General features: G+C 39.7%; 1 protein-coding gene across 2 annotated transcripts in view; it reads right to left on the reverse strand.

The window, feature by feature from the left end:
- HIBCH (3-hydroxyisobutyryl-CoA hydrolase) overlaps positions 1-12,761 on the reverse strand; it is a 48,451-nt gene extending 35,690 nt beyond the window's left edge. Inside the window, exons 1-6 of one of the 2 annotated variants that reach the window (XM_050899776.1) lie at positions 12,680-12,761; positions 11,222-11,264; positions 10,351-10,491; positions 8,833-8,917; positions 7,843-7,923; positions 5,689-5,741 (exon numbers count right to left, since the gene is read on the reverse strand). In XM_050899776.1, coding sequence (XP_050755733.1) covers positions 5,689-5,741; positions 7,843-7,923; positions 8,833-8,917; positions 10,351-10,488 — 357 coding nt within the window. In that variant the 5' untranslated portion in view covers positions 10,489-10,491; positions 11,222-11,264; positions 12,680-12,761. Of the gene's footprint in view, positions 1-5,688; positions 5,742-7,842; positions 7,924-8,832; positions 8,918-10,350; positions 10,492-11,221; positions 11,265-12,276; positions 12,309-12,679 lie in introns of those variants that run through there. The other variant, XM_050899775.1, reaches the window with a different exon arrangement.
- Between the last annotated feature and the right edge of the window lie 1,707 nt (positions 12,762-14,468).

Raw genomic sequence — 14,468 nt, forward strand, 5'->3', positions numbered from 1 at the left:
GTGATGAGATGCATCTGTGGGTCCTGAGGCAACTGGTGGATGAAGTGGCTAAGCCACTATCCATCATATTTGAGAAGTTGTGGCAGTCCGGGGAAGTTCCCACTGACTGGAAAAGGGGAAACATAACCCCCATTTTTAAAAAGGGAAAAAAGGAAGACCTGGGGAACTACAGGCCAGTCAATCTCACCTCTGTGCCTGGCAAGATCATGGAGCAGGTCCTCCCGGAAACTATGCTAAGGCACATGGAAAATAAGGAGGTGATTAGTGACAAGCCAACATGGCTTCACTGAGGGCAAATCGTGCCTTACAAATTTGGTGCCCTTCTATGACAGGGTTACAGCATTGGTGGATAAGGGAAGAGCAACGGACATCATCTGCCTGGACTTGTGCAAAGCATTTGACACTGTCCTGCGTGACATCCTTGTCTCTAAATTGGAGAGACATGGATTTGACGGATGGACTACTCAGTGGATAAGGAATTGGCTGGATGGTCGCACTCAAAGAGTTGTGGTCAATGGCTTGATGTCCAAGTGGAGAGGAGTGATGAGTGGCATTCCTCAGGGGCCGGTATTGGGATACTGTTTAACATCTTTGTTGGCGACATGGACAGTGGGATTGAGTGCACCCTCAGCAAGTTTGCTGACGACACCAAGCTGTGTGGCGCGGTCAACACACTGGAGGGAAGGGATGCCATCCAGAGGGACCTTGACAGGCTTGAGAGGTGGGCCCCTGCGAATGTCATGAAGTTCAACAAGGCCAAGTGCGAGGTCCTGCACATGGGTCGGGGCAATCCCAAGCACAAATACAGGCTGGGTGATGAGTGGATTGAGAGCAGCCCTGAGGAGAAGGACTTGGGGATGTTGGTTGACGAGAAGCTCAACGTGACCCAGCAAAGTGCATTTGCAGCCCAGAAAGCCAACCATATCCTGGGCTGCATCAAGAGGAGTGTGGCCAGCAGGTTGAGGGAGGTGATTCCCCGCCTCTACTCTGCTCTCGTGAGACCCCACCTGGAGTCCTGCATTCAGCTCTGGGGCCCTCAACAGGGGCCCTGTTGAAGGGCATGGACCTGTTGGAGCAAGTCCAGAGGAGGGCCACGAAGATGATCAGAGGGCTGGAGCACCTCCCCTATGAAGACAGGCTGAGAGAGTTGGGATTGTTCAGCCTGGAGAAGAGAAGGCTCCAGGGAGAACTTACAGCAGCCTTCCAGTACCTAAAGGGGGCCTACAAGACAGCCAGAGAAGGACTTTTTACAAGGGCATGTAGTGATAGGACAAGGGGTAATGGCTTTAAACTGAAAGAGGGTAGAGTTAGATGAGATGTAAGGAAGAAGTTCTTCACTGTGAGGGTGGTGAGGCACTGGGACAGGTTGCCCGGAGAAGTGGTGGATGCTCCCTCCCTGGAAGTGTTCAAGGCCAGGTTGGATGGGGCTTTGAGCAACCTGGTCTAGTGGAAGGTGTCCCTGCCCATGGCAGGGGGGGTGGAACTAAATGATCTTTAAGGTCCCTTCCAACCCAAACCATTCTATGATTCTATAACCTTTATAAATCTGTAACTTGCTAAAATAAACTTAGCAAATATACTGTGTAAGAGGTCAGACTAACAGATTAAATCCTGTACGTAGTTGTCCAAAGCCAAGAATTCCTATGTTTGAGCAACAGTCTTTACTCATCAGTAAAAAAATAAATATTTGGGGACCTATTTTGGCCTTATTAATAACTAAACACATAAGCATTCAATAATATTAGACAATAGGCCTGAAACAGCAGCAAACTGCTCTTCACAAAGCACAAAATTCAACTGTGAAACCGACTGCCACAGGCCTTTCTGAAGACCAAGCATACTTAACGTAAAAAAATACTAGATGAATAGAGAGGTGAGTGTGATTACTGATGGTTATTTAGCAGCATGGTTCTGAAATAAAGCCTAGCTCAGGAAATTTCTAAATCGTGTGTGCTCTAGAATACGATACTAAGGAAGAAGGTACTTTGTACACACTGTGACAGATTCCACTTAAGTTTTAAGTATGCTTTACATAAAGTTAGATAAAGTTAGTCCAGTGACCTGGACCACATTCATTAACTTCCAAAGTCTATGCCCTGTATTTCTTTTTTTTTTGCTGTCAAATATTCACCTTGAATTCTAAGCCTAGTCATCTGAAAGCCACCACTCAAATCTGTCTAGTGTACTTTATTTGGCTCTGAAACAGGTTTAAAATAAATTTTTATTAATCCTTTTAGTCTGTTAGAGAGAGTATCTGACACAGTAATATATTTTGTGCCAAAGCTCTATTTAAAACCATAGATTTAGACTGAGCTTATAAAGCACACTTCTGTTCATCTCCGAAGATTAGGACTTTTCTAGAACCGAGAAGCCCAAACTTAGGATCTCATTTACAGACAATAATATTAAAAAAAAAGTATGTTTAAATACTCCGCATTTCTTGTCTACTGTTCAACTATTTCATTTCAAGGAAATAAAAATCTATGGATAGAAGTAAACTAAAATAATCTGAATAGTAGTTTTTAGCAACATAAGAGTATATGCCCAGTGTTCCCTTCAACAGTATATGCCCTTTAGCAGTAAATGTGGTATTTATAACTTGTTTTACTATTTTTTAGTAAAATGCAGTCATCTTTGCTTCATCAAACATACTTGTCACTTGAACTTACGGCTCTGAATAAGTACAAAAAGATGAAAAGATACGTTTATATTGAATATCAATTTTTGATGAACTACAGGAGTATAGACAAGACGGTGCAGAAAACAAGCTCCATAGCCCCATCTGTTGGCTAATTAGGCTCTCAGGAAAGCCATCTACCAGCCTCTAGCCAACAATGCTGAAGTGGAACCAGTTCATTTTTTGGATACAATTCCAAGTTTTACCATCACAAATCTATGATATCTGTGCATCAGTAGCAACTTTTACTACCTAAGCACATAACAACTGAGTTTCTAATACACTTGTGTGATTTTTAATTTGTTTTAAATTAGAACAACAGAGCACTCCATATGCATAGTGCTGCTTTTTTGAGCAAGGTTGAGATTGCCTTGCTTGCATTTTCATTCATAGATAAATGGTGTATAGTGAAATTGCAGTGTTTAAGAGGTGTCCCTTGATGTTTAAGCCCAAGCTAAAACCACTTGCTTCTACAGCCAAGGGCCTGAATGTAAATTTTTTTTAAAGGCATTTACTGTAGTTTGTAAGTACCAAATGTTTCTAGCTCCCACTGACTTGTAGGGACTAAGATAGCCAGATCTTGAGCATATGAAATAGATGAAATATGACCTGATTGTGTTAAAAAGATAGAACCTAGCATCTGAGTGATTTAAAACAAAGCATTTAATTATACTATGAATAGAATAACTCCTTCGTATGAATGCAGTTCTAGTGAATAATTACAGTAGGACAGAGTACTTCCATACAGCAAGCAGAACAAGATAACAGTATGACCATGACAAGTTCAAGGGGTGTTCTGGAGGTTTTAATCTATAAAATCCCACTGCAGTGAACCTATTTGTACCACAATAGAAAACAGCTGCTGCAAGCCTTAAGTTTGGTTAATATCAGTTGTGATGAGGCTCCCAGTGCTGAAAATGGTGAGAAGAGGAGAAGAGGGTGGGGGCAAGATGGGAGCTAATGCACTTTTCCTATGTAAGCATTGATCCATTTAGAGGAATCAAAACAAATCTTACAGACAGGGGAGGTGGCTGAAAGGAAAAGCGTAGAAGACAATTCAAAACTAACACAAAACACATACACAAAAATTAATCAGTGTTGAGAAATACTACTGCTGACCTCCTTTGTTAAATTATCAGTAGATACTTCCATGTACTGCCAGTGAGGGGCGGGGGGAAGTGTGTTGATGAAAACATGCACTCCTGTAGGAAGGACGTTATCTCACAGTAAACTGCAGCTGTGTTAACAAGTGGAAATTAAATAGCACTCAAGGTTAAAAAAAAGTTTAAAAGTAGCCTGGAACTTGAGACCTACCTGCTTGTTCTCCTAAGTTAGGTTGTGTACTTGCTCCATCAAAATCTAGTCCCCTACCCCCAAATGAAGATAACTGCTACTAGTATCATCAAACTGAGGATAAGCAAGTAAGTTGTCATTCAAACTCTAATGGCTGTTAAACTCTGTCAAGGTCCCACTGAAATTTGGGTATCCTATACTAAAATTTGGGTATCCAACTAAAGTTCCAGACTAGCTGCTGTCTTTTAAAAGCTCTTTAAAAGAAAGGGAACTAATAAAGAATCTTAGTAACGCAGGATCATCTGACTCAGTTATACTCTTTTCAGTCCAAAAAAATACTTTCCTTTCAAAAGACAAAATTCTATTCCTGCTTAGGCCACAATCATAATGAGCAATCTACAGGACCTCTAAAAAGACATCAGCTGCTGGGCAGTTTTGCTTTTTCATAGCTATCCAGGCTATTATTCAAAACTCCATAAAATAAATGGACTCCTTATCTCTTATCCACAAATCTTTAGGTCTCCTATCTTCAATAAAAAACTTTTTTCTGCAAGAAGAGCTACCAGACTAGTCCCCCTTATGCTGGAAACAATTTATATATACTAGATTGGGGGGAAAAAATGGCTATCTAGCTGAGATCTTTGGGGCTTGGTAGCAGAGAAGCAAAGGGGAAGAGAGCTATCGCATGTTTAGACCACAAGCTAAAAAGACCGCAACCAAAATAGACAAAATGAAATGTGTAAGGAAAGATGGAAAGGGAAGAGTCATGGCAGGTGACGGATCATGTAGTGTTCCACTTCTTGCATCCCATCTTTGACAAACTTAATTTAAATAGACTGTATACCCATATCATACTGACGTGCAAGAAAACAATATAAATCTAAGTGACAATATGGCAGATGGACATCACTGTCAAACTCATTGTTCAAAATGATTAAGATTATTGTATTCTAGTCCCTGCTATGGTGCAAATATATCCAACAGATGTTAAACTGAAGAGAATAGCATTTTAGCACGCAGCAAAGCATGGTATTGCCCTTTTAACTACCTACTCATGGTGTTTAGAGCCAACAATTGCTGAAACAATTATTAGCACTAAGCATAACTAGCAACGTGGTGGAGTCTTCTCCATGTTGCTTTAGTAATAAGGTGTGGCCTTGGCGGGGGGGGCGGGAATCAGGATCTTATAACTCATGTTTTAGGAGTACTGCAGAGGTGAGAAAGTAGATGCATTTCCAGATTATTTATTGGAAAAATACAGAACTCATGAATGTCTGTTAAAGTATAGCTTGGAATGATATTTTTCCAATTTTTCAAAGAGCCATCCTTTAATTGTACTTTTATATAGTTCTATTTTTTAATGTACTGTGAGTGGAAAATTCTTCTCAGCTCTTGTATGATCTACAAACTCACACTTCAGTATTCTAAAAACCTTTGTGAGGGGTGTTTCCCACAGTGACAGGATTCTGCTCTTTTTCTCAACACAATCCCCAGATCCTCAGAGAAAGCAGTTGCACTAGCTATCAAAGAACAGCAGAAGCACTAGAAGAGCAGCAACCTACCCTGACAAGCAAGAGACAAAGGTTCAGGTTACGATGCTTGTTCTTGAATTGAAATGTTTGAAATGCCATGTGTGCACTTCATTCAACTCAAGTACAGAATATTGCATTACTTTAAAACAAATTACATCAGATATCACACCAAGGTACTTAACTTACCCCTCCCATTGTAATGCCATCAATAAGTGCCACATACGGCTTCTTGCAAGTGCCTGTAAGAAATGTAAAAAAAAATTGTACATTTTTTCAAAAGAGTGGACCTGTGACTAACTGTGTACATGTCACATTTCCCCATGTCTTACTTCAGCAAGAGCAACAGAAAATAAATGGTAAATTAAACAGTAAAATATCAACTTATAATGAAGGTACTTCATGTAATTCTTAAGCAATGAAAAGAAACACCAGTTACTGACTTACTGCATTCTGAGTGTTGTAAGCAAACATTATACAACCATCAAATGTCAGATTGTTTGCTGTGTGAGTACCTGACAATTTAGCCGCATCTGGCTATTATAAATAGCTTTGTGGGATGTTGGGACACAACAGTTTCCCTTTCGCCCCATCTCCCAGCCTGGATTAACAGCATAGAGTGTGTACCAGCACTCCAGTACTTTACTACAAAGCCAGATGCATTGATAGGTTTCAGCCAAAATGTGACTACGAACTACCGCAATGCAAATATGTTCTGTCTCGCCAACTCTGTTGCGTGTTACAACCCTGAATGTGGTGCAGGCAGGTCGAGATGATAATGTCCTAAAGTACCGCAGTTTTATCTATCAACTTCATTTGTTGGGGTTTTTAGGAGGCATAAAACTAAAGACCTGATGCTTTCAATTACCATTCATGGAAAGATTCAGAAGCTCACTGTGAATGAAACCGCTGCCTCATATTCACTATTTTCAGGTCAGACTTAAAGTTCAGTCAGATTGCTGATACGTGTATCCACTGCAACCATGTTGCTACATTTCTGCAGCAACTATAGATCCTTGTTTAAAAAAAGAACTATTTTAAAAGGCAGTTCAATCCTTCAAATTAGTAGTTAGAAAATATAACAATTGCATTTTTAACTTTGTTCTTACATGAACATATAAGCTAATGCACGGGCTCTAGATGCTAGTCTTCGAACTAAATTTCTATAGAAGCATGCCTTTCCAATAGCAAATGCTGTAAAAGCAGCTCCCCTGTCTATTTTTTAGTTGCAATATATAAGATATAAATAAATCTTTTCGGCAGAAATCTCAGTCTTAAAGGAATACAATCATACCAGAGTTATCAAAAATCTAGGTTTTGTAATTGCATGCATTATAGACATAGAACACCCTAATCTTTTTAAAAAAAACCCCAAACTTTTAAAGTATGTACCCTTGCAATATTTGAATAGACTAGAATAGTTAGTTGGAAGGGACCTACAACTATCATCTAGTCCAACTGCTATGGTAATACTAGTTTTTCCCAAGTACATGAAACCTTAAACTATTTTTCTTGATGGAGGCAAGAAAGGTACATGACAAACATGGTAAAACTGGAAACCCTATCAAAGGAAGTAAAAATAACTTTTCAGAAATTACTCTTACTCTAATAACTCTATGCTCTTCTGTCAACCTAAGTTGACATGCAACATGTTTACCTCTCCTCCTGTAGTGACTAACACTGGATACAATGTTTAAAAACTCAAACTGTATTCAATTAAAGTATGATTGGAGAAGTTTCTTCTCACCAAAACATTCAACTCTTGACTTTTACCCTAAAGAGTTAATATCCTTTCTTAATATCCTTTATCCCAGTAAAATTTACCCAGTGTCTTTGCTGCTAGTTATTTTAAGACCACATACCCCTAGGTTCTTTGCAATAAACTAAGGCAGTTAACTCCTAGCTTGAGTATTCATTTATGCAGTTTATTTAAATGGAAAGCCTTAACATAATTTGATCTGCTTTCTGACTGAATATTAATGATTTTCCGTGCATCTATTTTTATCCCAGGTCTTCTCTGAAGTAGATCAATGATACTTAGTGCAGAACTGCACTGTCTGCACCTAAGACTTAATTCAACCATAACAGAAATATAACTACCCAGAACAATGGGACGGGATAAGGTAGCTATCATAATAGCTTAAACAAAAGAAACAAATTCTGCGTGCGAGGTATAAAAATGAGATATGTTACACTACTGGTATTGAACTTGGTAAAAAAAAAATTACTACTTCTATTATGTTACCACAGTCTTTTACAGATTAGCAAAGAGAAAAAGTGAACTTACATTCAAAGTCACTATTATGAAAACTGTACTGCTTCAGAATTTGCTATTAAACATACCAACAGCATTGTTCAGGATATATTCTTCTCTGAAGAAATCTTGTGCCAGTCTATCTCCAACTTTTCCTGCATCTGTGATGGCTTAAGAGAAACAAAAATTCTAAAGATAACTATAAGTTTAATAGAAAATACAAGTAAAAAAATTACTATCACATGATAACAGTTTTTTTCCTACAGCAATCAAACAGCAACTTAATCCTGCTTTATTTTATTTGAGAAAATTTGCTCAAACTTAATTATGAATGCAAAGTTTCAAATTTGAGTCAATTCTATTATGCTGGAGACTTTGTCACATACTTGTGGGAGTGCAGTCCATTTTCTACGCTATGGAACCCCTCCTAATGTCCGGTAGTCTTGTTTGGGATATTTCATATCAATATATAGAACATTCACTTAAAACTGATTATACTGAAGACTCTGAAGACTAAAAATGAGAAGCCAATTAGAGCAGGACATAATTTAACAATAACCTGTGCTGCTTGTTTACCGAAAATTTAAAACAACTGCTAATTTTCACAGTCTGGAGATTTCCTACAGTTCATAGTTACAAAATAATCACAGATACATTGATCACCATTGTCAGCTCTGTATCTAGCCATCTCAAACATGAGACACAAATTATCCAATAGTAACAGAGCTACCTATTAGGACCCTTCAAATTTCTTGTAAAGAAGCTGTCAGTAATGAAAATCTGGGAAGAAAAAGGTAGAGACAAGAACCCTCTCTTCCCAGGAATGACTGGCTGCTATTACCAGTTATTCATAAAAATCCAACTTTTACTCTTTTATACAATGTTCTGACAGCCGTCTCCTGACAAATAACTTAAATAGCATCTGCACATCAAGGTGTCATAAGAAATCAGCACAACTAATCTCTCTTACTGTTGTGTAGCAAGCCTCTGTTTACCTGAGTCACAGTAAATAAAGGAAATCAACGCAAAGTAGTAACTGGCAAAGATATGTCAAATGTTTAAGTGACTATAGTCCTTACCTCTGATGTCACCCCCAGCACAAAAAGCTTTTCCTCCAGTTCCCTTTATAATTATTAGAAAAGTTTCAGGATCTTGCTCCCAAGTCTAAAAAGAAGTAAATGTTTCCACGTAAGATTAAAGTCTGTGCAAAAAATGCTTTCTCTGTATACTGTCTGTAATACTTTTTCAAAAAGCAAATCAAACCATACTTAAAATAGTTTGTCTTAATCTGAAGTTTGAGAGCTAAATGTCTTTCTGCCACTCCTGTGTCCTATTCAACCTTGACATCAGAGATCAGCAGAGCTACCTCGCATATTTCAGAAAAACGCCTGTGCAGAGCTGCCAATCTCTGAAGAAAGGTAGCACTCCCTAAATGAGGGCCCAACATAAATCTCAATAGGAACACAATGCTGGGGCAGAAAGCTGGAAATATGGAAGATATAACAACAATGTTTCAGGCCAAATCATGAAAGTTGTGTAAATCTAAGATGCATGGCAAGGAAAACAGCATTTAAATTGTTGATGGATTTTGTCAAAATGACTGCAATCAATGCTAATCAAGGATTGGATCAAATCAATTTGTGTACAGATGTTTTGCTCGGTACAAAGACTATGGCTGGGTTTTTTCTGAATCAAATACACTGGTACAAGACTTGAGCAGTGGTACAACTGTTATTGAGAAAAAGATGCCTTTTACAGCCTTTTCTCCCCCTTAAACTACGCTTATATATCCCTTATTCAAGTAAGTGTACCCAGATAAAAGAAAGACAAGACAGTTCTGTATACCAGCAACTGTACTTAAAATTATGCCACCTTTTAAGGTTGTGCTTCAAATAAAGCCCGGTACTCAGCACTACAGATTAAGTATTTCTTTCTTTAAATGTTCTTCAAAGAATGCATAAATTTGCAACACAACCATCTATCAAAATACCAAAAGGCGGGCAACTATCCAACAAATACTGGTATCTAATAAGTTTGACTTTGTGCATATGATAAATAATATCATTAAATTAAAAAGGACTATTTGCATACTTAAAATTTCACATTACTTTACTAGCTTGTAGAAACAGTGCCTGTAAATCCATAAGGCTCTTCTTTAAGGAATGACACTGACAGCACCTTGCTTCCTAAAGACTTGTATCTTTTATTTCAGCCATGCAGCCTTCCCACAAAACGCACACCCAATCAAGAGGCAACACCACTGTATAGCTTGGAATTCGTGCATGCCGACTGACCAGCTGGGTGTTGCCAAAAGGAACATATAAAGGCTGAGCACTGCTTGCTTTTAATTCAGTTCTGGTTTTAATATGGGTGTCTCTTTATCTATCCAGATGCTAAATTTAACTTTGTCTGACAGCTTGTTTCTTTGACGTGTCTTCTCTTTCTGACTTGCTTGAAACTGTCTGTTCTTTCCCATCCTCTAAATCTGAGCTTATTGGCCAATGCACTCACACAGACTTGCATTCTTTAAATCAGTACACTAAGAAGTGTCAGACTGAATTTTAAAATAGTGGATGGGTAGAAGCAGAGCTACTAACCTTTATTTGTGGATATATTTGTTGGATCATAGAAAGATTTAGCGCATTGAGAGCCTTGGGTCTATTCAAAGTTATTATTCCTGCACCTCCTCTCTTTTCCAACAACACTTCAGCTGTCGAATCTGTTTGCTTGGACATTTTCTGTACATGCAAAAACAAATAAATACAGCAAATGTCATCAGTTAGACACCTTGAGTAACATACTTACAAGAGTGTTTATGGAAATATATTCTCAAAATGCTACGGCTTTCCCACTGTACTTCAAGTTTTATTTGCATTCCTAAACAGTTCTTTTGAAACCACTTTGTGTTTGAGTCCTTCAGAGTAATAAACCTCAGACAGGTTTTTGAGCCACACACTCTTTGACAATGACATTTGAGTTCATTAAAAAACAACCACCCAATAAAACACACAACCATAGTTCTTCAAGACTGACATTCTGAAAATACCTGCAACAATTATAACAATGACAGTTCCACGTGTCCCTACTGGCAGTTTGACACTGCAAACCCAAACGTACACACTGCTTTGTCTGTAAGTAACTTTTAACAGTAGAGAACAAATCACTAAAATATTTTCACAATTGATTTCAAACTCACAGTTGAATGATATTTAAGGAATATATGGAAGCTAACATAGGAATAACTATAAAAGTAGGTAAGGCCAAAATAATTAAGCCTTAATTTACAATATAATAGGAACTTGTAACAAAGTGCTCAAAGACGTGGGCAACATTTATTGCCTCAGCAATAAATGATGCCATTCAGAACCACTGTGAGCAGACACATTACAAGTTGCATGTGCTGTCTGTCTCAGGGGAGTTAAGAGTCCTAAAAGCTTCCAACTCGGTCAAACAAGATGCTGTTCTTACCAAATGTTGTAATATTACTTGCAGTCTGTTGAATGGCTTCAGCCTGAAAAAGAAATATTAAAAAGATAGCCAAAACCATAAACCATCTACACAATCCCCAAATATATGACTGCTGGGTTAAGCAAAGCTTTGTCAGAAAAATTTCTGAACACAATTGTTCTACATTCTCCTTTTTAAAATCAAGTAAAATAGAGTACAATTTTGATATCAAAACAGTTGGAAACGTCTTTGCTTACTAGTAAATAGATAGTAGATACCAATGCCAACTATTAATGTTTTTGACGTGTTCAAGTGTTCAAGTTAGAAGGAGAACCTGGAAATAATAAGACAGAGTTTGGGGGATATGTTTGATACTTAGCAGTGTGTGTCTTTTAAAGATTTACAGCCTTTTCCCAGACATTTAAATACTAGCATTTAAAAAAAAATGGTCTTGTCAAAAACTTGTGCATTTCCAAATTTTCCTTTACAACAAACCTGCCCTCATGTCCTTGTGTGTATATACATTTACATAGCAATTATGTAACAGCTTGAACAAGGCTCATGCTTCTGTTGCTGACAGGAGACACCTATGCTGGGACATTTTGTGAACATGTTACTCAATTTAAGTAATGAGCCTGTTATTTATTAATTGTCACTGTAGTCTATTGAGGAAGACAGTTAACAACGGCATTTGCTGGACTGCAGACATCTGGCTTGCATCAACATTAACGAGCAACTTCATGTTTCAGCTGCTCAAGAGCACAAAACACAGCCAATTAACATGTTACATGCTAACGTCCCGGCGTCCTGAGCTAGTTGTTAAGTACATGCTCGTTTTAGAGTGGGAAAGTTAATCTAGGCCTGGCTAATCTAGGCCTAAATTACATTTTATACCAGTTCAGGGGGTTACAATCCCCGGCATTAGCGGCCTTCCCAGACCATCGCTCCCTGCCGCAAGGCACCGCCAAGCTGCGGGCGCGGCCGGCCCGGCGCCATTTAAAGCCCCTCAGCGGCGGGGGGGGGCGGCGAAGTTTCTCCGCCGCTCCTCAGGGCGGCCACCGCCGCTTCCCCGTTACCTGGGCAGCGGCCTCAGCACCCGGGCCGCCATGGCGGCAGCCGGCGCGGTCGATCGCCGTCATCGGGTAACCGGTACGACCGCCGGGGGTGGGGTAAGGCGCATGCGCGGGGGAGCCGCCACCGGCGGGCCAGGCTCCGTTCCCTTCAACCCCTCTCCCTTCACCCTGCTCCGGGTAAACGGGCAGCTCTGAGGGGCTGCCGCTTTTTCTGGGGCCCCTTGCTCCCGGGCCGCTCTGAGGGGCCGCCGGCCGCCTGCTTCCCCCCCCCATCTCCGCCGAGCAGCCCTTTTCCAGTCAACATAGCGCCTAACAAAGGTAGAATGTCAGCCGGGCGACGGCATGGGGTTTGTCAGGAAGGCTGCAGGCCCCTTGCTCGGTAGTTGTTATGAAGGGTTTTCCTTACCTTGACAGGATCTGGGCTGAAGGGGTGCTGCTCCCCGTCCTGGATTAGGCCGGGAGGTGTGAGGACATGAAGGTGAGGCTATTCCTTCGTCGGTGAAGCAAATGATGCCGTATGTAGCAATGACATGAACCGTGGTGGTTGCTGGCCAAGGTGGAGAAGGCCGGCATTGCCAAATTACCTTCAGAGCTGAACTTTGTGGACTGGAACTGCATTTTGACGATGTACTGTTTTCAGCAGCAAAACCAGTTTCTTAATTTCTGGCCTCCCGGTTTCTCCTCATCCTTTACACCTGCAGCCACACCTGTGCTGCCCTCTTAGCTACTGACACACAGATTAGTGAGCCGTGATTAAGGAGCTGCTCTAATGTAACATCCCACCAAAACCTGACTCCTGCAGGGTTTAAGCAGCTAGCATGGTTACTGCCCCGACAGTAGCTACAGACAGAACTGTGAGCTCAAACACAGCATGTGTTCAGCATAAATAGACTCAGAAATTGCAACTGGGAAAATTGCCTTTTTTTTTTAAAAATAGAAGATTAAGGCACTTGACAATTTATGGCTGTCACACTAGGAGTCCATAGTACTAAATTCACTTTTATTTCAGTAGCTAAGTCAGACCATTCCATGGATTTTTTTAGGCTGACACATACCAGCATGAGACTGATACTGAAGAGTGTGATGAACCATGAAGTAAATGACAATACAGTGCATTAGGTAGAAATGTAGCTTCTTCATTTCTCGATGTAGCAAGTTCTTAGCACTGTCTTGATTCACATTTGTATTTAAAAAAATAACCTTAAAACCTTGTAGCAAAATTATTTTGCTGGAACAAAAAAATCCCAGCTCTCTGAAGCACTTCTAGAGAAGTCCCCAGAGGGCAACCTTGCTCTTCATTTCAAGAAATGATTCAGCCCCTGCTTATAGCAGTGTCATCTGTATTGGCATTTCCGTTGCAGTAACTCTCAGGGTATATTAAATTTGGTTGTAAAAATCTTAATCAAACTAAATAGGCACCAAAAAGACAGAGAACATTTCTGTATTATGCAGTCTCAGTTTTCAGTCTTGTACACTGTGAACAAAAAATAACTGAGAACAGAACATGAGGTGCTTTTGCAGGCATTGGGAGACTGCCTACTGCAAACTAATTAATTGCAGAATTCATTAGGCAATCCAGACTACTCGAACTTTTACCTACAGATTATATGATCAACAAAGATGTAGCCTATTAGTGTCATCTTGAGTATATACAGCCCTATATGCTGTTTTACAGCAAGTACCATGCAATTAAATCTAACCCAGTCTAAATGACACCAAATTATCACAGTTGCCAAATCTGAACCCTTACTTAGATTTATATTTTAAAAATGATTTTTGAGGATGAGATAACTCTGCATCTCTCATCCAGGCATAACCAAATTATGGGGAGTTTGATAAGCAGATAACATTTTTGTACTTCATATCCTGTGTCTGAAAGTCTGTACATTTCACAGACAAATATGAACAGAACCTTTCTGTAGGATAATCTTTTTGTTAGCATTGTTGTGGAAATGAAGAAATCAGCGTGTGGAAGCTAACCTTGGGTAAGAGCAGGTGGAGGCTGTTTGAAACCCCTGGAAATCTCTTAATAAATTCCACCTGCACATGGTGCACATGGGCAAGGCTGTGATCAGGACATGATTACATAGGATGTCTGTTTCTAGAGTCCAAAATAGAAGTCGGTGGTCTGATTCATCTTTTACTTATGCTGATTTTAATCTGTTCCCTCCGGCTTCAGTATAAATAATGGTGTA

The sequence above is a fragment of the Gymnogyps californianus genome, chromosome 7, assembly GCF_018139145.2.
Source record: "Gymnogyps californianus isolate 813 chromosome 7, ASM1813914v2, whole genome shotgun sequence".
In the NCBI taxonomy this organism is placed as follows: Eukaryota; Metazoa; Chordata; class Aves; order Accipitriformes; family Cathartidae; genus Gymnogyps; species Gymnogyps californianus.